General features: G+C 42.6%; 1 protein-coding gene across 2 annotated transcripts; it reads right to left on the bottom strand.

Moving 5' to 3' along the window:
• Positions 1–269: 269 nt before the first annotated feature.
• On the bottom strand, positions 270–19,324 carry LOC108928314 (E3 ubiquitin-protein ligase AMFR-like). 2 transcript variants are annotated; one of them, XM_018742198.2, is made up of 13 exons: positions 18,676–19,324; positions 18,480–18,572; positions 17,047–17,211; positions 15,334–15,486; positions 13,984–14,024; positions 12,809–12,941; positions 12,423–12,556; positions 12,223–12,333; positions 11,534–11,724; positions 10,588–10,691; positions 6,168–6,302; positions 5,696–5,865; positions 270–2,803 (listed from the first exon to the last, which is right to left on the bottom strand). In XM_018742198.2, the coding sequence occupies exons 1-13, from the start codon at positions 18,916–18,918 to the stop codon at positions 2,608–2,610; spliced, it is 1,869 nt and encodes a 622-aa protein (XP_018597714.2). In that variant the 5' UTR covers positions 18,919–19,324; the 3' UTR covers positions 270–2,607. The 2 variants fall into 2 exon arrangements, with proteins under 2 accessions (XP_018597714.2, XP_018597715.2); XM_018742199.2 differs by having other exon boundaries at positions 5,696–5,889; positions 18,676–19,323.
• Positions 19,325–24,786: the final 5,462 nt, after the last annotated feature.

The raw sequence follows: 24,786 nt of genomic DNA, 5'->3' as shown, positions 1-24,786 counted from the left end.
TACATATACACACATATATAATATATATACATACACACACACACGTATATTCTATACACACACACACACACACACACACACACACACACACACACACACACCCTGAACTGGACAGAGTATAACTAGAAAGCAACAGCATGGTTAAAATTTTATAGGAGCTATAGTTTTTATTTTATTGTACAAGGTCAATTCACATTTGTAGCAACCTTCATTACAAAATTATTTACAAAAGCTCATTCATTAATCCATGGTTGATTTCAGGCACCTTTTTTTGTTTTTTTTTTTTTTTCTTTTTTTGCGTCAAAAGCGTTCCAAAGCATCCGGTTTCATATTCTGTCTGCTTGTTTGAGAAACCCAACTGTAAATACAGTTAGTGTACTGAGACTTGCTATTTTAAGAAAGACTCCTACAAGGTGCAACTGTGCAAACAACAAAAACCTAATTGCTTTTGGTTTATGTACACAGTTAAGAGCATCAAAAACCTGTTGAAGAAAAAAGTCAGCGCTTTCTAATAAATTTAATTTTTGACATTAAGTTTGTAAGCGCAAGCTCTTTGAAAATAATTTTTAAGAAGATATATAGCTAACAAAGAGTCTATTCATGGTTCAAAATAAGTGTCATTCTGGGTACATGCCTGAAGTACATGCAAGAGGTCACACACCTTCCCAGAAACTAAATATGAAATTAATTCTACAGCATTAGAATTGCGCAGCAACTACAGAGACGCCCTCTTCTCATGTAGAAACACCTTTCCTCATCGCTGCCCCTTCCAGCAATACATGTGCACACACAGTCGCTCATGAGTCAACTTCATGAACTTCTAGCTCGAGCGCCGTGGGTCACAGTGCTGAAAAGAGCTCTTCATAAACAATAAATGGAACTGAAATACCTGGATTTCTCCAAATGGAAAGTAAAACCAGCAAAGGTCCACCTCTGTTATACAGGTGGGAAAGGACACAGCTGATGGCCAGGACAGATGGACAGCGGGGCACCTCCTGTCATTATCTCCAAGCTTTGTCCACGGTCAGAGCGTCTTGTGCACATGTGGCTTCCCTCCCACACCCCTCAATAAGGAAAAGACATTTCGCTGAACTCCTACCTCAGCTCATGAAGGAGAGGACATTCACAGGTCACAACCTAAAATCCAACAGAAGAGCTTATGATCCTACTTAAATTTTGCTTCACTCACATTTGAACAATTATCAGGGTAATTATACCAAACAGTAAAGCACTCAACAATACTATGAGGTATGAGGTAAGGGGCACAAAAAAAAAAACCTCAAAAGCCCATGCTAAAGGTATGGAGGAAAATACTTGCAGAGAAGTAGAGGCGTTGCTGTTCCTAACTCTGTCATGTGGTCATCACGATTATTCGTAAAATGACAACCACACCATTCCGTTCCCGTAGTGTTGAACACCTGAATTAACTCTGATTTCAGAATGAACATTTTTAGGATAAAATGAGACAACACTGTCGTCGGTGGTGAACGGAAAGAAGAACACAGCTTGGTATGCGTGCCTTACAGCAAAGGCAGCAAATGGAGAGCAGAAAATACCTCAATTCAGAAAAAAACATCTTTAGCTTAATGCTTGTTAAATGAGAAAGAAATTCCAGCACTGAAATGAGCCTTAGCCAAAAACAGACCCAATTCCAAATCCACACCAACGGACAATAATACGTTTCTCTGTCATAGAGACCATGAGGACCACTGAGGAAACACGAACAATTAACAGCTGACTATATCGGCGACTTTTTCTAACCTCCGACGGTTACGCTCTGTGATCCTGCACAGTACGGTCTGCAAACAAACACACATGGGGGTGCAACCACTCCACACAGTCTATGGTGGGTTCACATTTGACTTTCACAGAACTCTTATGCACATTAAAATAGAGTATTTTCTCTTCAGAAATGCTGCTACATATACCTCTATGTAAATGTTTCATAATTTACACTCCTACTTTACTTTAGGCTGCACACTGTAGCACTTTGTGACACTATATTCCATTTGCACAGCGTCTGTTGCTTAGAACGGAGCTTTTTCCCTCAACACATGGGAAACCCTTAAAAACAGATGTGCGTTTACAGTGTTTCCCAAAATGACTGACTGTACAAAAATTTTTTTTTTAAAAAACTGCCATGAAGAAGGTGTTTCGCAGCACAGACTCACTTCCACATCCTCCCACATTTCTGCTCAGATGTGACACAGACATTGTTCCCAGGCAAGTGTGCATGACAAAGCGGAGGGTACGAGCATGTGACATAAAGGGTTTACGAGCACTGTCCCCAAAAACTTTACTGTGGGAAAGAAGCAGATGAGAACGATTAAAGCTGTGAAATCTAAAACACATTCAAGCTCTTAAGAAAAGGTCGCCTTCTCGCTAAGGCAACCTAAAACATCACAGCAAAATGGCAGCTGGCCAACATGCAGCGCATCCACTGCACTCGTTCGCCTGGGCTGTCACAGCTATCGTAGGTAAAGAGAAATGCAAATTCCGTGCTTCCGAGGAAGAAGCCGAGGAGACTTCTGGCAGGTTGGTGCACGGAGGCTGCTGGTGTGGGAACTGTGCGGAGGGAAAGGTGGGGAAGGAGTGGGGGGCACCGCATCACTGGGGAGTGTCCTGTCGCCTTTGAATCCGGCGTTCCGCTGCCGCTGCAAGCATCCGTCGTCGCAACGCTATGTGATCCAGGCCACGGGCCACATTGTCGACCTCCAGAGCAGGCAGGCCATCTTCCCCCTCCTCGCCCCCCTCCTCCTCCTCTTCCTCCTCATCTCCCTCAGGGCTCCTGTTCAGGAACCTCCTGTGAACATACATGTTGCAGTTCAACATCTGGTACATATGTACATGTACCTCACTGTCCTGGCTATTTCTCAGCTCCGTAGGAACTGGAATTGATGCCACTGTCCGACCCATTAACAAAACCTCATAGGTCACGAATATGTTTTTACAATGTCAGAGCACGTGTTAAATATGTCATCAGCTTCCTTCATTTGAAACACAGATCGAGAACTACTTTTAATAATTGCAGTACATTTAATACGGTAATTTAGATACATGGCACTATTTCAAAAAAATAATTTACAATAAATATAACTACTACATAAATACTGAACCATGAATTAGAGAGAAAGAGCATTTATGAATTTAATTGAATTAATTCACTTAGCACACGCTTTTCTCCAAAGCAATGTAGAACTGTGAGGGAAAAAAGTACATTCCACTGACGGATGAAGAAATACAGATACAGAGGGACAATTTTTAAGTGCAGTTTTGTCAGATGTCACCATTTATACCAGCATATAACATATGGGTAACTTAAGTGCATGATATATGAGTAAATGTTTGGCTTAATCATTTTGTGATCATAACTGCTGAATAACGGAGAAAACTTTACACAGCTACTCATGTGATGTACACTGGTTCATATGGTGGAATGTGACAAATTAACTGTGCTTTAGAATCACATATCTGCATCCAAGTCTATTTCTCTTGATGTAATGCACACATTGTATTTTCCTCTGAGATGTAGGCCGCTTTATGAGAAAAGCATCTGCTAAATGAATAAATGTAAACTGCACATAAAACAGAACAGTCTACAGGCAGTCTTCGTATTATGAACGAGTTCCATGTCATCAGTATGTCTTTAAGTTGGATTTTGACGTAAGTCGGAACAGTTAGGTATGGTGGGTATCTAATGTCGGTTTGTCAAATGTTTGATTTAGTATATCGTATACCTTTTTATGCATAAAAAAAATTGAAGAAACACTTCAGATACAGTAAAACATCTTTAACATAACAATACAGTAATAACAGTGTAACGATAAATGTAACTAGTGTTTATAACACAGAGAGAAAGAGAGAAAAATGTTGAGCACAGTGCTCTGGGTTCGGATGGGGTGAAGAAGGACGCACAGGCAGCGTTTGTGACAAACGTTTTATTAGAACACCGGCACTCAGGGAAATAATGCCCTCAGTCCTGAGTATCCGTTTCCTCAAGGACCTGCGCCTCAAGCCAGCCTTCCCAGCTTGCTTAGGGGCCCCAGGATTTCTTTTTTCCTCATCCCGGGAAACACAGTCACCCCATTATTTTTCCTGTAAACTGTCCTAGTGGTTGAACACTTTCATTACATTTTATTCATAATGCAACTATTTACAATAAACACAGTTCCCCCTCAAACCACAACAATGCGGGTCATTACAATAATAAATGTTACTACTGTGATGAACAGAGGACACAGAGGAGGCTGGACCCAAGTGCAGGATCGTTTATTCAGAATCAAAGGACTACACGTGTTTTCGTGGTCGGGGACGGGCGAACGGTCGGTCAGTTAATCGGCGAACTGAACAGAGTCGAGGATCCGAAATCGTGGTTGAGGGACAAGGTGGGTGGTTGTTATCAAAGAAACGTGGAATGGGACTGGGGAACAGGACTTGGAAGAGATGTCCCTCATGTTGTCTGGAGTGAGATTCCACAACTGGGAAGAAGTGTCTTTTGTAGCAGAGTGCTCTTTCAGAGAGAGAGAGAGAGAGAGAGCGTGTGTGCGTGCGCGCGTGTGTGCATGCGCAAAACATTAAAGAAACGTTAATGTCCGGTTATCCACTGATTGTTGGCATTTCACCTTTCGCTTTATTACTTAATCTTTACTTTCAATCGTGATCGTTTGCTTTTTCTTGGATGCACCATTATCACTTGCATCACATTTACACTTTGGTGCCATGGTTAGGAGGGTAAAAACAAAAATAAATTCAAGCCAAATACAGTAACACAAGACACTTAATGGGAAGTCTGTCCTATCTCGGGCTCACGCCACCCGCCCACGAGCCGACAAACTGCTCTAGACAATGTCTTGATGCGCTTCGCAAAGTAGCGCCCGTTTATTATTACGAAGCATTGTATATACAGTAACTCAAATTTTTAATATAATAGGCTTAATTATGAAGTTTCATTTGATTGTTACTTAAGGGTGACCAAAAAAAGTCAACTTCCGGTCAGTAAGGTGGTTGTTCATAAGTTGGACGTTTGTAACTCGGGGACTGCCTGTATATAAATAAACGCTGATAATAATGATCATACTTTACAAAGCCCCATGAGAAAATTCACTCAGGCTCCCACTGTGATGGCACTAAATACACGTCTTTTGGAGGAAACCCATGCGAACAAGGGGAGAACATCTCAGCTCCACAGAGAGTGAGCGGAGTTGCTCTTGGATTCTCTCGCACTGTCCGTGCAACGCGAGATAACAGCTGATGCAGTGTTAACGCAGTCACGAAAATTTACAATAGTTTGCAAGCTGAAGGAAACAAACAGGGAAATGCCTTATAAAAACAGACAGAAGTGCTCATTTTTTTAAGTTTCTTTTAACTACTTCAGGGTAGTTTGTTTTAAACTGCACAGTGTTCTTTTGAAATACTGATGACTGGCGACTGTTCTGCTTCCCTCTTTTTGAATTAAAAACACATTGCTACTAAAAGGATCCTTTACTGCAGCACACATGAAGCATAGTGCATGTTTTATCTGATTTTTTAAACACTCCCTTTTCCTCATTTCAGTTTCTGAACCCGGGAGCACTGCTACAGCAGACATGCGAGTTAAATGTGGTGTTTGTGAAGTAAACAACTTACTGTATAGTGCAGATGCCAGTCCATCACAAGACAATCACACATTCCAAGTTATGGTATGGTATGGCCATACCTGCGTGCCTGCTGTAGCATCTCCTCCTTCCTCTGCACAAGCATCCTCTGCCTCTCCTCAGCCGATTTGGAGAAGCGACTGCCCCGGACTTCCACATCCTCCCTTGGAACCGGCTCTGCGCCTCCGCTGGCCCCGGGCAGCTCCTCCACGGAAGTAACTGGGGTTGCGACCTGTGGGGGGGCCCACTCGTTCACCTGAGGTGACATACAGGGAAATACACCTCTCACTCATTTTGTTTTCCCTCTGCAAACACAGCCACTGCACAACTGCAGGAACAGACACTTTAACTTTCAGTCCATTAATATTAATTTTATATAAATTTACAGAATATTCACCTTAACATCACTAGATGGTGTGGATAAAAAGATCTCCTTTTCACTCTTTATCCATTTTTCACGTTACATTAAATCAAAAGTATTTCTAGTGTGCAGGTCTACCACAGGTGTGAGGGTCTTAGATCAGCAGTACTCACCTGTGTCGGAAAGGGCACTTGGATTCGTCCCTCCAGGATGTTATCCGTAGTGATCTCCACTGAGCGTGTGAGCTGCAGGTCCTGGAGTACCAGATGGAAGGGCACTTGAGGGAACATCTCCTGGATCTGATGGGCCTGTGGAGAGAACGGGACACCAGGCAAATGTTGTTTAATTTTGGACACCTGTGTTGTGAGCAGGTTTTTTACTCTGTGATGGAGCATCTTGCATGGATATCACACCAGGGAAGCAAACAGGAGTGATGAATTCCATCCTTTAGACAATCACTGGCTACTATAGGCTGTTGTGGTAATTGCAGATGGGGAAATAAAATAACTTGAATGTTTAGCTGTCTCATTAATAACTGCTTGCTTAATATCAGAATCAGAATGAGCTTTATTGCCAAGTATGTTCACACATACAAGGAATTTGTCTTGGTGACAGGAACTTCCACAGCACAGACAGAATGACAGTGACAAGATAGATGAGAAGATAGAGTATGTGAATAAGGGATAAAAAATATATAAAAAATATAAAAGTACCCAATATTATATACAAAAATAGTCACTAGTTACAAAGGCAAGGGAGTGTGAGTAAGAGATATGATGTGATAAATAGTTATAAATATAAATAGCATTGTGTATTGCACTGGTTTACTCTCCAGGGGGGATTTAGCTGTTCATGAGGTAGACGGACTGAGGAAAGAAACTTTTCTTGTGCCTGGCTGTCCTGGTGCTTAGTGCTCTGTAGTGCTGGCCAGATGGCAAGGGTTCGAAGAGGAAGTGGCCTGGATGTGAGGGGTCTAGAATGATTTTGCTAGCTCTTTTACTGACTCTGGATGCGTGCAGTTCTTGAAGAGCTGGAGGGATGTGCCGATGATTCTTCCAGCAGTCCAAACTATCTCCTGTAACCTTCTGATGTCTGATTTCATAGCTGAGCCGAACCAGACAGTTATAGAGGTGCAGAGGACAGACTGGATGACTGCGGAGTAGAATTGCACCAGTAGCTCCTGTGGCAGGTTGAACTTCCTCAGCTGGCGAAGGAAGTACAACCTCTGCTGGGCCTTCTTCACATTGGAGTCCATTTGGAGCTCCCACTTCAGGTCCTGTGAGATGGTGGTGCCCAGAAACCTGAATAACTCCACTGTTGCCACAGTGCTGTTCATGATGGTGAGTGGAGATGATGCTGAGGTGTTTCTCCTAAAGTCCACAATCATCTCCACTGTTTTGAGCGTGTTCAGCTCCAGGTTGTTATGACTGCACCAGACAGCCAGCTCTTGGACCTCCTGTCTGTAAGCAGACTCGTCACCATCCCGGATGAAACCGATGAGTGTAGTGTTGTCTGCAAACTTCAAGAGTTTGACAGAGGGGTCTTTTGCGGTGCAGTCGTTGGTGTACAGGGAGAAGAGCAGTGGGGAGAGCACACATCCCTGGGGGGCGCCAGTACTGATCGTGCGAGTATTGGATGAGAATTTTCCCAGCCTCACTATCTGCTGCCTGTCTGTCAGAAAGTTGGTGATCCACCGACATATGGAGGTGGGCACAGAGTTGGGTTAATTTGGACAGGAGGAGGTGTGGGATGATGGTGTTGAAGGCTGAGCCGAAGTCCACGAACAGGATTCTCGCATAAGTCCCTGGTTTGTCCAGATGTTGCAGGATGTAGTGCAGTCCCATGTTGACTGCATCATCCACAGACCTGTTTGCTCAATAAGCAAACTGCAGGGGGTCCAGCAAGGGTCCAGTGATGTCCTTCAGGTAGTCCAACACCAGTCTTTCAAGTGACTTCATGACCACAGACGTTAAGGCGACGGGTCTGTAGTCATTAAGTCCTGTGATTTTGGATTTCTTCGGAATGGGAATGATGGCGGAGTGTTTGCAGCAGGAAGGAGCTTCGCACATCTCCAGGGATCTGTTGAAGATCTTTGCGAAGATAGGGGCCAGCTGGTCAGCACAGGTTGTCAGGCAGGCCGGTGAGACGCCATCTGGGCCTGGTGCTTTCCTTGTCTTCTGTTTGAGGAAGACCCGACGCACCTCCTCTTCACAGATCAAAGGTGCAGGAGGGGGGAAGGTGGGGGTTACTGGAGGTGTTAATTGATGCGTGGAGAGAGGGTCTGAATGGGTGTGAGGTGTGAGACAGGGTTTATCGAACCTGCAATAAAACTCATTCAAATCGTCGGCCAGTTGTTGAGTTGATACGGTGCTGGGGGATGGTGTCTTGTAATTTGTGATGTCTTTCAGGCCTTTCCACACCGATGCAGGATCGTTGGCTGAAAACTGTTTCTTCAGCATTTCAGAGTAGTTTCTCTTAGCCACTCTGATCTCCTTTGCCAGTGTGTTTTTGGCCTGTTTATACAGGACTCTGTCCCCATTCTTGCAGGTGTCTTCTTTGGCCTGACGAAGCTGTCTGAGTTTTGCAGTGAACCATGGTTTGTTGTTGTTGTATGTTAAACGAGTCCTGGCAGGGATGCACATATCCTCACAGAAACTGACATATGATGTTACAGAGTCTGTGAGCTGATCTAGATCGGTAGCAGCAGCCTCAAAAACACTCCAATTGGTGCACTCGAAGCAGGCTTGTAAGTCCTGCTCTGCTTCCTCAGTCCATCTTTTAACAGTCCTTATTACAGGTTTAGCTGATTTCAGTTTCTGCCTGTAGGTCGGTATAAGATGAACCAGGCAGTGATCAGAGAGCCCCAAAGCTGCCCGTGGAACAGAGTGATATGCATCCTTTACTGTGGTGTAGCAGTGGTCCAGTATATTACTGTCTCTGGTGGGACATGTAATATGCTGTCTGTATTTTGGCAGTTCACGGGAGAGATTTGCTTTATTAAAGTCCCAGAGAATGATTATGACAGAGTCCGGGTGTTGTTGCTCCGTGTCTGTGATCTGATTACCCAGCTGTTGCAGCGCTGCGTTCATGCACGCTTGCGGTGGAATGTAAACACTTACAAGGAAAACTCCCGCGGTGAGTAGAAAGGCTTACAGTTGATGAAGAGCACTTCTAGGTTGGGACAGCACATCTTCTTCAACGCTGTTACATCTGTACACCACCTTTCGTTGATGTAGAAGCATGTCCCACCGCCACATGATTTCCCTGCTGATTCCGCGTCGCGATCTGCTCTGAACAGCTGGAAGCCCGGCAGATGTAGCGCGCTGCCCGGGATGGCTTCATTCATCCAGGTTTCCGTGAAACACAGAGCAGCAGAGTTTAAAAAGTCCTTGTTTCTCTGGGACAGGAGGAAAAGTTCGTCCATTTTGTTGGGTAAGGAGAGGAGGTTCGCCAGATGGATACTAGGCAGCGCTGTTCTAAACCCACGCTTTCGGAGCTTTACTAGCGCGCCGGCTCGCTTTCCACGCTTGCGCGTCTTGGAGCGCTTGAGCGGCGCCGCTGCACCTCCGACTACAATGTCCAGCAAAACATCAGAATAATCGAAAACCGGTAAAATGTTGGGTGGTGTGTACTGCCGAATGTTTAGCAGTTCTTCCATGGTAAAACTGATTGTAGGAGTATAATTAAAGACAGGGCAAACTAACAAAAACAGTAAAACAACTATGGAGCTCCACACCGAGGCGGCCGTTCGCGGCGCCATCATTTCATTCATAATATAAATATGTACCTGTTTATACTGCATTGTAAGATTGTATTAGAATGCACAGATACAAAAATGCTGAGAAGTGAACTGAACTGTCTGAGAAGAGTACTTATAAGCTTCCTTGGCTCAATCCTTGTTGACCTTTAACTAATTATTGGTTTGGCTGATTGTAGTTGAAATCTGTTGGCAGTTGACTGACATTTTCCAACTGCAACAGTTTCTTTCCTGAGGCAGTCAGATTGCTCAACACCCTGCTGCCTCCCAACGCTGACCTGACACAGTCAAACCGGTAACCCGACACAGTCAAACCGCTAACCCAGAATGATTCAACACACTACAAACAATTTACAGTTTAGAGTCCATGTCCTGTGTATTTATTGTCCTGTACTCGTCTCACACTGTGTATTTGCGTTTTATGTAGCCCTGCATACTGTTCTGTGCTGCTCCATGGTCCCCGGAGAACTGACATTTCATTCCACTGTATATAAGCTATAGAGAGAAATGACAATAAAACCCACTTGAACTTTTTGCAAATGTTGGTGGTAATTCTATTTTTGATTTGGAATTTTGAGAATGAGGGAAAGCGATTGTCTGGGGTTACCACCACTCCCTTTTACTTGTGACTTGTCATGATCATTGTCCGTTTTGGATCGCTATGTGCAAGTAGGTAAATACTTACTCAAGCCTGGCACGCATCTCAAAGTCACCTTTATAACAAGCACAACCAAACCTTTGTGGATCTGCCAAATCTCTCTGTCAGGAAGTACGAGCACATCTAGACACCTTTGGCTAGAGATTACATCAGGTTGGAAATGGCACCTGTCACTCACCATGGCATTGAGCTGGGAGTTGTTTGCCTGCGCGATGCCAAGCAGGTGGGTGGTGTGCATGACCTCCACAGAGAAACTGGGCAGCCAGCTGGCAATGCGAGAGCCTGTGGAGACATGCAGCCATTGACCAAGACCGTCCACATGTACTGAACATCAGGAGATAAGGCAAGCAACAGATGTGGCTGATTAAATTATGCCTGACCAAATTTTGACACAATATCTCAACTCACAGCATATCTCAGTTCTGCTTTTAAGCTCATGCCCAGAATTCAACAAATGTATGTGAACCTGACCAAGATTACTGGAAAAAAAGAGCTTGCTGAGCCCTGCTGAATTAAACATTTACATTAAGTCACTTAGCTGAAGCTTTTCTCCAAAGTGAGTTACAATGTTAAATCTACCTACAGTTATTCACCCATTTACACAGCTAGAGAATTTTACTGGACCACTTTAGGGTAAGTACCTTCCTTAAAAGTACTACAGCTAGAGGAGGGAAGGGAATCTGCGACCTTTGGGTCCAAAGGCAGCATCTCTAACCTACTATACTATCAGCTGTCCCCAAACATAGAAAAGAACTTTGAAACACTTAATATACACAGGCCTACGGAATCATATGGGAGTCCAATTGAGTTATTATGGCATTAATTACATCCCCAAGGGTTTCCAGCCCTTTTTCGGAGAGAAATTCTGCAACATTGCAAAGTAGCACAAAGAACTGTACTTAGCATCACTTTGCAATAATTCCACTCAATTCTCTTACCAATGCTCCAAAAGGCTATTGGCAAATGTGCTGCATACCACAAATCTCAAGATTCAAGAAACCTTTAATACATCTTGGAGCCAACAGACTACTACTAAAGGACAGTAAATACAACATCGATCTGAGTTCTTTTCTACTGAAAGCTTGAATGAATGAATGACTGAAAGCTTCTTCTACAACTTTTACCATCAAAGTGGAAGAAGTGGTTATGCTGGTTGAGGTGGGGGTGGGGCTCAGCACCAGGTCCAGGCACTATGTTGTCATCTAAGGGCTCCCTCTGCTGGTCGTCACGTGCCCTGCTGCCCTCATTGATGTTCAAGGACATACGACAGGTAGGGCAGGAAGTATCCTGTTCTAGCCAGGAGCGCAGGCATGAGCTACGTGTGTGCAGACGGGAACACGCATAAGTCACCGCTGGTCATCCTAGAAATCACTATTTTTAGCAGAACAGTAGAACTTTTACAATGGACCATAATGCTGAACCTGAAATTTCGCATAACTTTGAATTAAACGTTGTGTAATACACATGGAAGGGTTTTTTTTTTTTTTATATTGTAGTTCGGGGTACTCAGCTTTTGTTTATATGGCTCATTTTGGTTATCTGGGCTTGGTCCCAGCGAACACTTTGGAATCGTTACACTTAAACAAGCAGAAACTGTTTTGCACAACATTTCAAAATTAAAACAAGGACGTCTAATGAGTTACGTAAAAACAAAAACAGCAGTCCTTTTATTTCAAAGAGCACATCTTCAAATCATTTTTGATTGTACTTTAGGATTCCAAAAACATCCTTGTTGTTCCAGAAAACAACGCATTTTCTGTGGCCTGCTGGTTCAAAAGCAGAGCACCCCGATGTGGATGGAGAAATCACTGACTTGTGGAAGAGATGTCCGCAGGGCAGTTTGCGCGCCGTCTGCATGGAGTCCCAGCAGATGGCACAGTCATCGTTGTTGGCAGCTAGCTCCTCAGGGGAAGCCACAGCAAACCTGACATGCACATAACGGGGGCCACAAATGAGACAGACTGCAAAGTAAGAGCATCGGGGGAGAACAATAAGGCGACACTGCGCCCTCACCTGGACTCCATGTTGTCAATGACACGCAGGTAGTTCTTGTGGCGTCGGATGCGACGCTGAACTTCGTGGAAAAGGTAACGCAGCTGCATGAAAATCACCAGACTGGCCATTGAGAGCCAGATGTTGCCAAACAGCTGGACAGCCAAGAAGGAAGCAGAAGTTGTCATTAGGAGCAGTGGGAGACTCTGATGAGTAAGAAAGTGCATATTGTTTAATTCCTGCGAGCTAAAGTGAAAATAAAGTAAAAACTAACAATTTAATCATAGCCAACACCCTAGTTTTAGTGGTTTTATGCACCGAGGTTCCCGATGTGACATATATAAATAAAAATCGTATCTGAAACACCAAACCTGCGGGAAGTGAGTCTGTGGTACGAGGACACTGACCAGCATGTGGATGTGGTGCATCAGATCCAGAGACAGAAGGGCTAATTCCATGATGAAGTCAGTGTAGTACACGTATGTGCCCTTGTTTTCCCAGGTTCCCTCGTGGTTCAGATCCCACAGGTGGAATGAATACCTGGAAGAATTTAAATCTACTTTAGAACCACACTCTCCACTCATATTTCAACTATGCTCTACCACAGTTTAAATCCAAACTGATCTTTTTTGCACTACAGAAATGTCCCATTCTGTCAGTTATCGCTTGCTTGTACCGGAAAGGTTTGCAATGGAAGCCAAACCTTCCATCCCTCACAAACAATGTCCAGTTGCTCCTGGAGAGGCCCAGGTGTTCTCAGCTGTGAGGTACAACCTGTCCTCTGTCTCCTCCAAGCGGGACTTCTGTTCTTCTTTTGAACATTGCCCAAACTTCTGATTACAGGTAAGGATGGGAATGTACCCTGACTGATGACCTAAAGGCTTTTTTCCGAAACCTCAGCTCCGCTTCACCACCACAAATCCCGGTACCAACAGGACTACTGATGCTGCACCAATGTGTCCTTCAATCTCCTGCTCCCTTGTTCCATCACTCAAATAAGAACCCAAAACATCTGAACTCCTCTACCAGGGGCAGTTATTCCCCTCACCTGGAGAGAGAAACCCACTCTTGTGAGAGGAAAACTTTCATACCAGCCACCTGACCCTCGACAGAAAATCTTTAGAGTGCGTGTCAAAGGTCATAGTCAGAGGACGATAAGACAACATCACCCACTAACAGCAGAGATGCCACCCTTAGCCCCCAATTGGACACTACTTGAGCGCTGGTTGTACCTTCATATTCTGTCCATGAAAATTGCAAACAGCAAGGGAGACAAAGCAGAACCGTAGCAGAGTCCAACATCCACATCTAATGAATTGAATAAGAATATGTTCCATTTTCTCTTTTTGGGCACCACAGGAAACTTGTAATTTGAGGATCCACAGGGGTTCCTCTTCTGTCTCAGCCTGAATTAAATAATTGTTGACTGAACACAATCTAACAATAATCCTTATTCTTCTGAAACTATGGTGTAGCCTTTCAGCTCGAGGTAACAGCAGCTGGAGGGGAGGCAAATGTTCCCATTTTTATAAGTGGGCCTGACCAAGGGCAAGGAGTCTGGCAGACAGAGCAGAGTACCTACCTCATTATGACATGGGCAGTACGGACAATAACCAGCAGACACTAGGAACAGAAAGGCCAACATAGTGAGCACACAATGAACAAAAAAATAACAAATATACCTTGAGTCCAATAAACAGCAAGTTAGGAGCATTTGTCATTTTTTTTTACTTATTAATAAACCCTACGTTAATATTATATTATTTTATTAATGACGTAACAATTTATGGCGTAAGATGGCTCAAGTCCTTCCACTTACAACCCCCATATCATCATGACATTTTCATATTTTGGTCTTTGCTGAACACAGAAAGATCATTTTGGTAAAGTTTTGAATATACTGTGCTTTCTGGCAGCAAATCCAAATTCACCTTTTGACACTAATTATTATTTTTCTTTTTTACATACAGTATATGTACCTAAAAGTTGTGAAAATTTTGTGTTGAACCCACCGTCAGCTGGGTTTGGAGTGCACGATGGCTCCACAATTTACAAAATGAAATGAGATTCAAGTCTGTAAAGTTTGTAACTAATAGCCAAGTCCCTTTTACCACTCAATCAAAATCAATAACAGGTTAATAAGACAGAAAGCCCTTGATTGATTTATAGGACATGTTTGAAAACTCCTCAGATATACTACTAAAAGATTGTAAAATTTTATATTTTTCTTTCATTTCAAGCTACATTAAAAGTTAAGTTAATTTAAAATTACAAAATAAACATGTCATCTGCACAAACTCCTGTTTAGTCATCTTGCTGTTGATCAGATACTCAGAAACACTGAGCATAAGTTGTGAAAACTTTGGAGGGAAGTTAAATTAAAACTTTCCCAAACTGGTATTTTGATTTGGGTCTGTTGTACTGACACATATCCTCTGAAATGTTAAGAAATGGCTCAGTGAATGAAACAAAAGATCCAAAAAAAACCCTGAAAATGTTATAATCTTGGATAATTCTTAATTTGAGCATTCATAGGACACAAACTGTGATTACCTGAATGCAGAAATAATCTCACACAGCATTTCCATTTATAGCAACAATTACAGAAAACAAATATGGAATTCTTTGTTATGCCAGGGGTCTTACATGGAACTTCAGTCCACAGATTAAAAATTGTTCATAACTCCAATGTATCAACGTTTTAAAAAAAAAAAAAAAAAAAAAAATTTTAAAAGCAACATAGAAGAGGTTGACAGAAAATGTATTTCATACTAATGGACCCGATTACTATTAAAGCAAAGGACTTTTACTACACCCACTTATGTCACTTAAATCACCAAAGTACAGGGATTTGTTACTTTAGGGAATAGACCAACTTGACTAAAATGTGGACTGAGTTCAATTCACATCCAAGTCCCAAGAGCAGCCATACCTCCGCAGCCATGAAAGACACCGTGTGCATTCCGTACGCTGGTCCCACCAGCGCGCACAGCAAGGCCAGGCCACAGCCGCACAGCAGCATGGAGCCCAGTAGGGTGAGCACGCGCACATGGCTGCTCATGGGTGTGGTGGGTGAAAAGGAGAGCTGTAATCATGGACATAGAAACACAAAGAAAATGAAAAGCAAAGAAAAAGTCGAGATGGAGATTGCACAAGAGTTAAAGTCCATGTATAAGAAGTCCTCTCACATACTGGTAATACCCACGGGCTCCACCAGAGCTTACCTATCTGAAAAGGTAGCTATGACTAAACCATTATTGGGCAGACTTCTTTTTCTGAGTCAGTTTGCAATGTCATATTTTGTATACTAAGCAAAAAGCAATTATTCACTAACTTATTAAACATTCGGGTAATTCTGGCTGTAGCAATTCCAGGTCATTATTTTGTACAATGGTATTACGGCAGGAGCAGGAATTTGAACCCAGGCCCCTCGGTTGTAATGTAATGGCTCAATCCATTACCCACACACACACACACACACACACACACACACACACACACACACACACACACAGTCTGAAACCTCTTATCCCAAGCAGGCTCGCGGCAAACCAGAGCCTAACCCGGCAACACAGAGCGCAAGGCCGGAGGGGGAGCGGGATATACCCCGAACGGGACACCAGTCCACCGCAAGGCACCAAAAGCAGGACAAACTCCAGACCCACCAGAGAGCAGGCCCCAGCCAAACTCGCTGCACCACCATGCCCCCCAATCCACTACCAGCTATCCCCTATTATAGTTATCTGTATGACAGAAAGTAACTCATCTGACCTCTGTGTTTGCATCAGTGAAAACTAACCATAAAGAATACTATACTTTCTAAAACAAATGTAAGTATTTGATTGAAAATGTTTTTTCCCCATTTTTTAAAGGCTGTCGGACAGGCCCTGCACATGGCAGTAGTGTGGTGACATCCAAGTCCCACTTGTTAATACAGTATTGGTCTGCGCTTAAAATTATGTGCCTGACATGGGGATTAAACAGAAAACTCATCACTGCCATGTTTAGCAAGCCCATGCAAACATTAATAAAAATAATTGACAATAAGCTACAATTGAGCTTTCCACAAGAAATAACAGTATAAGTCACACAGAATTTGTGCCATAAAATTTTGATCTGGGTGCACACAGATCACTTCAATCTGGGTAACTGGAGAACTTTGGTCTGGGTGAAGAGAGAACTCATGTGCTCCTATTAATAGTGCATGATATGAAAAAATACAGGCTATGGATTGCAGTGAACAGCCCTGCACTGCAGCTGCAGGTCTGCCTATTACACCGCCCCCACTATTACATCACACATAACCAAGAGTTACTTATTTGTGATAAGGCATAGACAAGGGTCATCTGAAACCTAGACTACATTTTACTTTCAGAAATAAAAGGCAAATGAAGAACAGCAAGAATCTGAGAAATGGTATGTGAATTCAGAGTAACAGCGATGTAAACATTTTCATTATTTTTTTAAGACACTTCTACCTATAGCCACACAAACAGTTTACAATTTTGACAGTTTTCTACTTACTCATACCAATAACTATGTTTATTGAAGTACATTATTCCCTTCCTGAGACTTGCCAATAAAAACATGATGACACTGAATGCAAGGCTGAAAAGGGGACCCCTGCGCTTCCTGGTACACTTACATATTCAAAGCGGTCTTTGCACAGCTGGACCATGAGGTGCAGGAAGATGAGTACGGCAAACCACAAGCACCACATGACCACCTCCTCCACGGTTTGGACATTCAGCACGCCAAAGATGAAGATGAACTTGTAGAAGACAAAGTTCCAGAATTTGTCCTTCAGGTGCTGGGGGAGGACAGGTAGATTGAGAAGTGAGAGCAAGAGAGAGCCAGAGGGATCACATTTCACTGGTAAACACAGAGACATTAACTAGCCACAGCTCCTGGTGTCTTTTTCATAATGAAAACCAACAGCACATGTGCAAGATGAAGGCAAGCTTGTTAAAAACCATGCTGTGGCTCTGGAGAACTTCCCAGAGGGAATAATTACAGAACTAAAAAATGAAATGATGTGGACATGAAACACCTTATTACGGCTTACTTATGGGACCTGACTTCTTAAGGTTTCTTATCTATCTTGGTTTTTCAAAAATCCAGAACTTGCATCTTAAAAACAAGTTTCTTCAGCAGAGCCACATCCATGATGAGCCAAAGCATCAAGTCATCGTGAGGATGTATAATAATAAATTTATCTTTGTGCTAACAGCCTGTTGGGATTTGAAGTCACATGATGCAATTTTGGATTCATCTGCTGTAACAGATTTGCAAGGGAACAGCAAAGCACGTGAAATCCGTCACGACTTCAACTTGGGTTGCCTTGAGTTCGTATTACAACTACTGAGAATTGTTTTCAGCAACTGTGTATTCACTGCACTTTTGCAGCTGAACTTTGTTTCCATCTTGAAGCTTTATCAAAACTTCACTCCAATTAGATCAACTTTACAGTTATTTATCCTTACAGCTGGGTCATCTCTTTACTGTATCTGTCCAAAGTACATATCGTGATCAAGGCTAATACTACAGGAGTGGGGTTTGACCTGATAACCATCAGACTGCAAGCTGACAGCCGCAGCAACTGCAGGGCAGGGAGAAGGGCTGTCCAGGTGAACCGTAAATGTGCATTTATATTTAATCATTTAGATGTCATTTAGATGACGCTTTTCTCCAAAGTGACTTACAATGCTAAGGTGACAGTTATTACAGCTACAAGATTACAATTTTCTACCCATTTATACAGTTGGGTCATTTTTACCGGAGCAACTTGAGGGTAAGTACCTTGTTTATGGGTACTACAGCCAGAGGCGGGGATCAAACCTGGGACTTTTAGCTCCAAAGGCAACAACTCTAACCATGCTACCAGCTCACCAGTAACGTTAAGGTATTTATAGTTATTTACCCATTTATACAGCTGGGTAGTTTTACTGGAGCAATTCTGAGCGAGTACCTTGTTCAAAGGTACTACTGGAGGTGGGAATCGAACCTGCGATATTTGGGTCCAAAGGCAGCAGCTCTAACTTACACTACCAGCTGCTGACACACCGGCGGCAGCCGCACCTGCTTCTCGCTGACTCGCAGAGGACCGAACACCAGGCACTGGATCGCCTTGGCCAGCAGCATCAGCAAGCAGCAAGCTGTGTTCACCAGCACCTGGAACACACACACTTCACACACTGTCTTCCACATGGAGGAGTGAAGCAGTCGGGATGAATGAACCACCATGATCATGCGGACACAGCAGCGGTTTCCTCACCCACACGAAGAGGCTGTCGGAGACCAGGTGCCAGAACACGTGGGAGACGAGCCCGCCGCCCAAGTGGCGCAGCACGAGCACCGGAGGCTCTCCGTCCCCGGGGAGGTCTCCGTGCCCCGGGCCCGGCGGCTGGCTTAAGGCGTTGTACGCGCTGAGCACGCTGGCGACCAGCAGGGCGGCGCTCCCGGCTGTGTAGGTCCGCAGGCTGGGCCAGGGGAAGCGCTCCAGGAACAGGAGGGGCATGGCGGTCCGCTCCGCTCCGCTCGAACGCGCCTGTGACACCGTGTCAGTCCTGTGAATCGGGCGGGCGGCTAGTCTCCGACACTCACACGTCACGACGGGCTCGCGGCGGCTCCGCGCGCTCCCCGGTGACACACCGCCGTTAGCCTCACAGCTAACCCGAGCAGCACTCGAACGGATAATTTGAACTAACACTAACAGCGCTGTACGCACACTTCTCCGACAAAACCACAACGGCAGCAAATACTCCTCGCCTCAGTGTTCAGTTATCCGTTATTCTGTGCGGCCGCTCCCTCCGAAACACCCGAGCTTGTGGCTGCGGTTTATTTTTACTCCTGGCTCTACATCAACAGTGTTTCTCGCAGTTTCCACCATCTTCCATCTGCTTCCGGTTTCGCGTGACGTCACAATGTTTTTTTCCGGATATTATGAAACAGCGTAGCTCCTGCCTTTCGGGCTGAATAGGCACGTGTTGGTGCAAATGCCTGTCATGTTTAAATATGTCCCAGTAAACGTTTCTATTTCTGTTCCACACTGTATTACGAAGAGTTCCATAAAAAAAGGGAATCATATGAACCGCCTCGTGCCTTGAGAGCCGTTGATTCGTTTTTCATGACATTTGGCAAATGATTTGCACTGTTTCAGCTCCTTCGTCCAAATTATTGTATTAACGTTATCGCTATGTAAAATAATTTTTGTGTAATTTTATAGTTTATGGTTTGTTAATGACTAATTAAGAGTTAAGTGGTGTGGAATAACACAGCCAGGTACATGAACACAATAAATTAGTCACAGGAACAAAGATGTACATTGTTGTAGTATTTTACCTGACACGCTCTCGAAGGAAATAAAACTACATTATGATTATACTACTATTAGAAAAGCTATTAAAATTCTGTAAATCGTTCTAAAGTTTCGTTTAAACTGTAAATTGAAATTTCCATTCCCTTGATCCTTTGGTTTGTTTTTATATAGTATATTTAAACAGTTTTTGTCTTTGTTGTTATATTTTGTGTTAATTTTTTAAACACTGTATTCGTTTTCTTCTTCTTCTTCAGTTATAGCGCTGTGCCGTAATATGCAAAATATGTCGCCACCTATCGGCAGCGGAGGGCAACGACCACAGTGGAGACGCCGGGCGCTCAGATGGATCAGCAGTTTCTCTCAGCCCATTAAAGATATTTTTTCACACGCTCGCCTAATAAAGAGCGTTTTTTTTTAATTCGAAATGGAGCCATTTCTGAGATTTCAGTTTCAATAAAAAAAAGAGTAAGCTCACTTGTGGCATAGTGGTTAAAATTACTGCCTTTACCCCCAAGGTCGCAGGTTCGAATCCTAGGTCCCCCTGTAGTACAGTTAAGCAAGCTACTTACCCGCCTCTGTAAACGTTTAAACAACTCTAAGTACTTTAACATTATAAGCTGCTGTAAAGGAAAGCATCACTTAAATAAATAAATTTAAGAACAAGCCCAAGTACTGTTAATTACAAATTCTACAGAAATGACCCACACTGGTGTATACAGTCAATGTGTATTAATAAATCTGCATTTTAACGGTTTATAAAAGGTAGCATGTGTAAGAGCATTTCATTTTTAAAAAGTTGTTTTGACTTAATTGAATTGATGAATTAACTGAATTAATGTGTTTATTTATTTTTTTTTCTAAAATTATAGAAATTATGGAATGATCTACTATTTAGGTTGTGATAAAGATTTCGTGTTTGGGATTTAAAGATTGCTGTGATTGGTTAAGGGGATAGAGCAGGGGGGCATGATAAAGAATACAAGCTCTTTTTGTGCTACTTTTCCTTTATGCGTTTGTTTCCCTAATAAACCTGTTTTAAAATATTGTCTCTGTTCATACAGTGGCAGCATTACAATAAACCAACCTGCAGCCTGTCGAACCCTGCATTTACAAATGGAATATATGTTCCTTCTACTGCATATTTCAGATAGTGACATATATACTGTATATTTGTGAGTTGTATATGCTAGTGAAATATATTTACATTTGATCTATATAAACAGAAATGTTACATGAACAACACAAATAGAACAAAACTGAACATGTCAAAATCACAAATAACACAAAAACTTTGAAATAAGTGGGCAGTTCAACTATCTTTAAATCTTTGGAGCTGCTGGAGGTCAAACTAGTATTGATTAAATATATATACATATAATAATATAAAATAAAAAAGAGGTTTTCTCCTTCTAACATATATGCAACATATGTATATTTATAAGTATGTTATGTGCGTATATGTTTGTATATGTATATATATAGATACATAATTATACATAATAATACATAAAAAATACATACATAATTCATTTATGCAGATGAAATGGTAATTTTTCAAGCAAAAAAGTTTGAAATACTTGTTCATCCACATATTTACAGAGGGAATTATAAGCATAGATCATAAGAATAAAATACATTTCCTGGTCAAGTATCATGATCTTCACTCATAAATACAAACAAATTGTTTATCTCTTTAGATAACCAAACTGAATATGTTTTGGAGCAGCACTGATTGATATTACTGGGTATGAGAAAACAATTGCTGACTGCCTTCATTTTTAATTTTGCGATATCTACATAGTATGCAATACATTTGTTTTTTTTTTTTCATTTTATTGTTTTTTTTCATTCATTGTTTGTTTTTCCATCAGAGATATTTTGAATATGATTCCTGCAAGTAGGAGCAGCGGGTGTTTTTTGCGTTTAATTCCACAATTTCACTGAAGGAGCCATTTATGTAGTATTTATACTATACAAGCTTTTTTTCTTTTTCAAAATTACTTGTTTTCTGTTTCAGCATCACTTCTTTTTACATGGGAACCTATTTGACATTGTTTCTTTTCGAAGAGTTCCGTACCCTGTTTCTGATGACTTTGCCAATTTGATAATATCATATTCTTATTCAGCCCATGAACCTGTTAGCTCAAGGGTCTTTTGTTGCTCTCTTAATTTACACCAGTACTGCACTATATATCTACATTTCTTCATTTTTCTGACACGTTTCTCCAACACAATTTACAATGTTGGGTTACTTCCAACAATTTACCCATTTATACAGCTGGATAATTTTACTAGAGCACTTTAGGGTAGGTACCTTGCTCCTACAGCCAGGGGTGGGGATCAAACCTGCAACCTTCGGGTCCAAATGCAGCAGTTCTAGCCCTTACGCTACCAGCTTCATCACCTGCTGCATCAACTCTGTGAGAAACGAGCAAACACTTTCTCACTGTCCAGAACTGACGTGTCTTTGCAGATATGACATATTTTAAGGCACAAAGGGCTTGCATGTATTGTGCAATGTGGAGGTTTTCCATTCACTGTGTTTTGACCTTCAGCAATGATCATCCATCCTTGTGAATACCAGGAATACCATGTTCTTACTCTCAATATGTACTGTTCCGCAGGTGATTTACACCTGCGCTCTTGGCAGATTGGAATAGTCAGTGCGGCCACTTTTTCTACAGTATGTCGTTTGACAGGGGTGTGTGATCATTAATTTCAGATTCAGGCTTGATTCCACATTTGGATTAAATTTGTTTACATATTAATCAATGGGAAATTTTTTGAAAAAGTGCCCGACAAAGGCTGTGGCAAACAAACTTGGCATTTGTGTTTTAGTTGTTCGTTTTTGTGAGTTTCGCCTGTTCCGTGGGGTTGGATCTTCTGTCACTGCATGAAGTGGAGGGGTCCCGTTTTACCACAGTACCGACAAGCTCTGCAGCAGGTCGGAGGTCCAGAACGCGACCCCCTGCGGACCCCCAGCTCACAGCTCAATATGCTGTTTTCTGCTCATCAGACTGCATATTGAACAAGGAGCGCCTGCTTGAATGTTCACATCGACCCCCCCCCCCCAGGAGTTATAATTAAGGACAAAACGGTTCACAAGTGGTTTCCGTGATATTTTTCGCAAACGATGATCTTCGGTGTGACGTCCGTGTCGCGGACAGTGGGAAATTCACAAACATGTCCTGCCACGTATGTCCAGGCAGCAGCAAAAGCAATCAAAAATGAAAATACACTCAGCAGTAAGAAGCACTGAACTAATTCCATCCCTTAGACAGATAGACAATATAAATAATTTTTTTTTAAAATTATAGCAGCACAGCTAATGTGTTTCTTTGAAAATGACGACTCGCTCGAGGCTTTTTGTCGACAAAAGTTCGTATTAATAATTAGTTAATGGCTTATCTGCAGTTCACAGGCACTCACGGGGGTCTGCTAGGGTCAAAGGTGACATCCAGGAAGGAACCTCTACCAAGAACCGCTTAAAAATTCCACCGCAGTCGAGGAACTGAAACCCTTAACTGGCTGTCTTTATCGCACGTAATTATTTAAAATATATTTAATAATTTCTTTTCACCAAACCCGATCTCCAACGGGGACGCGGTCGCCCTGTCGCCAGCCTGTCTTTTCAGATGGACCCTTATTCCACGCATACACTGCTGAATATTTGCAAAATCACAACTGCTGGGATTGAAACAGTAGGATGTGGGTTCAAGCTCAGTCTCCCCTTTGTCCTTTCACTGTGAATGATGGACAGGTGTGAGCGGGGCCCTGCACCCGCCTCTCGCCGGAGCTGCTTTCTGTTCCGTTTTCCCGAGGCAGCTGCGCAGCACCTTTCACGGCGAAACATCCCCTGTGCGACATGCTCTGAATTATTGATAGACAACAAATCGCCCTTTCTAGCGAACAAAGTGCTGCTTCACACGGACCGTCTGTGGGGAAAGTGGGCCTGAAGCCGAAGGCAGCTCGTTCTCCATTTCAGGACCGAGATCCTGCCTCGCATGTTAAACAAAGCACTTTAAACATGCAGAGCATATAATAATATCCATTTTATTCTACTGTACAAGTTCAACTGGGAAATAATTATAATTTATTCACATTAACTCATGTATCTGACACTTTTCTCCAAAGCGACTTACTGTACAATGTTAAAGTACTTACATTTATTTACCCATTTATACAGCTCGGTACATTTTTTTTTTTTTAACTGGAGCAATTGAGGGTAAGCATCTTGTTCAAGGGTACTACAGCTAGAGGTGGGAATCAAACCTGTGACCTTTGGGTCCAGTGTTGCAGTTTTATGTTTTAATATAGTTTAAATGGTTTTAGTGAGTAGAACAGTGGCACAGCAAGTAGCACTGCTGTCTTACACTGCCTGGGTGGTGTGATAGGACATGGGTTTGATCCCCCACTTAGTCTGTGTGAAGTTTGTATGTTCTTCCTGTGGGTGCTCTGGTTTCCTCCCACAATCCAGAGACATGATGTTCAGGTTCCCTCATAGTATGTGAGTGACAGAGAGAGAGAGCGTGAGTGTGTTCAACTGATGTATGGATGAGTGACTCATTGTAAGTAGTGTATTTAGCAGTGTAAGTCTTTGGGTGCTCTGGTTTCCTCCCAGACTCCAAAGACACGCTCTTCAGGTTTCCCCATAGTGTGTGACTGACACAGAGAGAGTGTGTTCCACTGATGTATGGATGAGTGACCCAGTGTAAGTAGTGTATCTACTGGTGTAAGTCACCATGGTGAATAAGGTGTGTGAGCTGGTAACACTACATAGAGTTCTTTGGAAGTTGCTCTGGAGAAAAGCATCTGCTAAATAGATGTATATTATACAATAATACTTTTTTTGTTTTTTTTCTGCTAATGTAGTGCACACATTGTATTGTCTATGAAATGTCGTTTTGGAGAAAAGCATCTGTTAAATGAATAAATGTAAATGTAATATATGTGCGGCTTCACCTGTTTTGTTATTCATATGTCCATACGCGTTATCCAAAAAGTCCGTTTTTAAACTACTATCAGGAAAAAAACTTGAAATTGCAGAGGTGAGAACTGGTCGGCACA

The sequence above is a fragment of the Scleropages formosus genome, chromosome 5, assembly GCF_900964775.1.
Source record: "Scleropages formosus chromosome 5, fSclFor1.1, whole genome shotgun sequence".
In the NCBI taxonomy this organism is placed as follows: Eukaryota; Metazoa; Chordata; class Actinopteri; order Osteoglossiformes; family Osteoglossidae; genus Scleropages; species Scleropages formosus.
This window is presented reverse-complemented; position numbering and strand designations above follow the sequence as displayed.

What these genes read in the sequence shown, in the direction of transcription:
- LOC108928314 (XM_018742199.2), bottom strand. Translation starts at nt 18,918, where the DNA reads ATGCCCCTCCTGTTCCTGGAGCGCTTCCCCTGGCCCAGCCTGCGGACC. An exon ending in CCACTTCTTCCACTTTGATG is followed by an intron (nt 10,692 to 11,533) that starts GTAAAAGTTGTA and finishes ATGTCTCCACAG; the next exon opens with GCTCTCGCATTGCCAGCTGG. An exon ending in ACTCCCAGCTCAATGCCATG is followed by an intron (nt 6,303 to 10,587) that starts GTGAGTGACAGG and finishes TTCTCTCCACAG; the next exon opens with GCCCATCAGATCCAGGAGAT.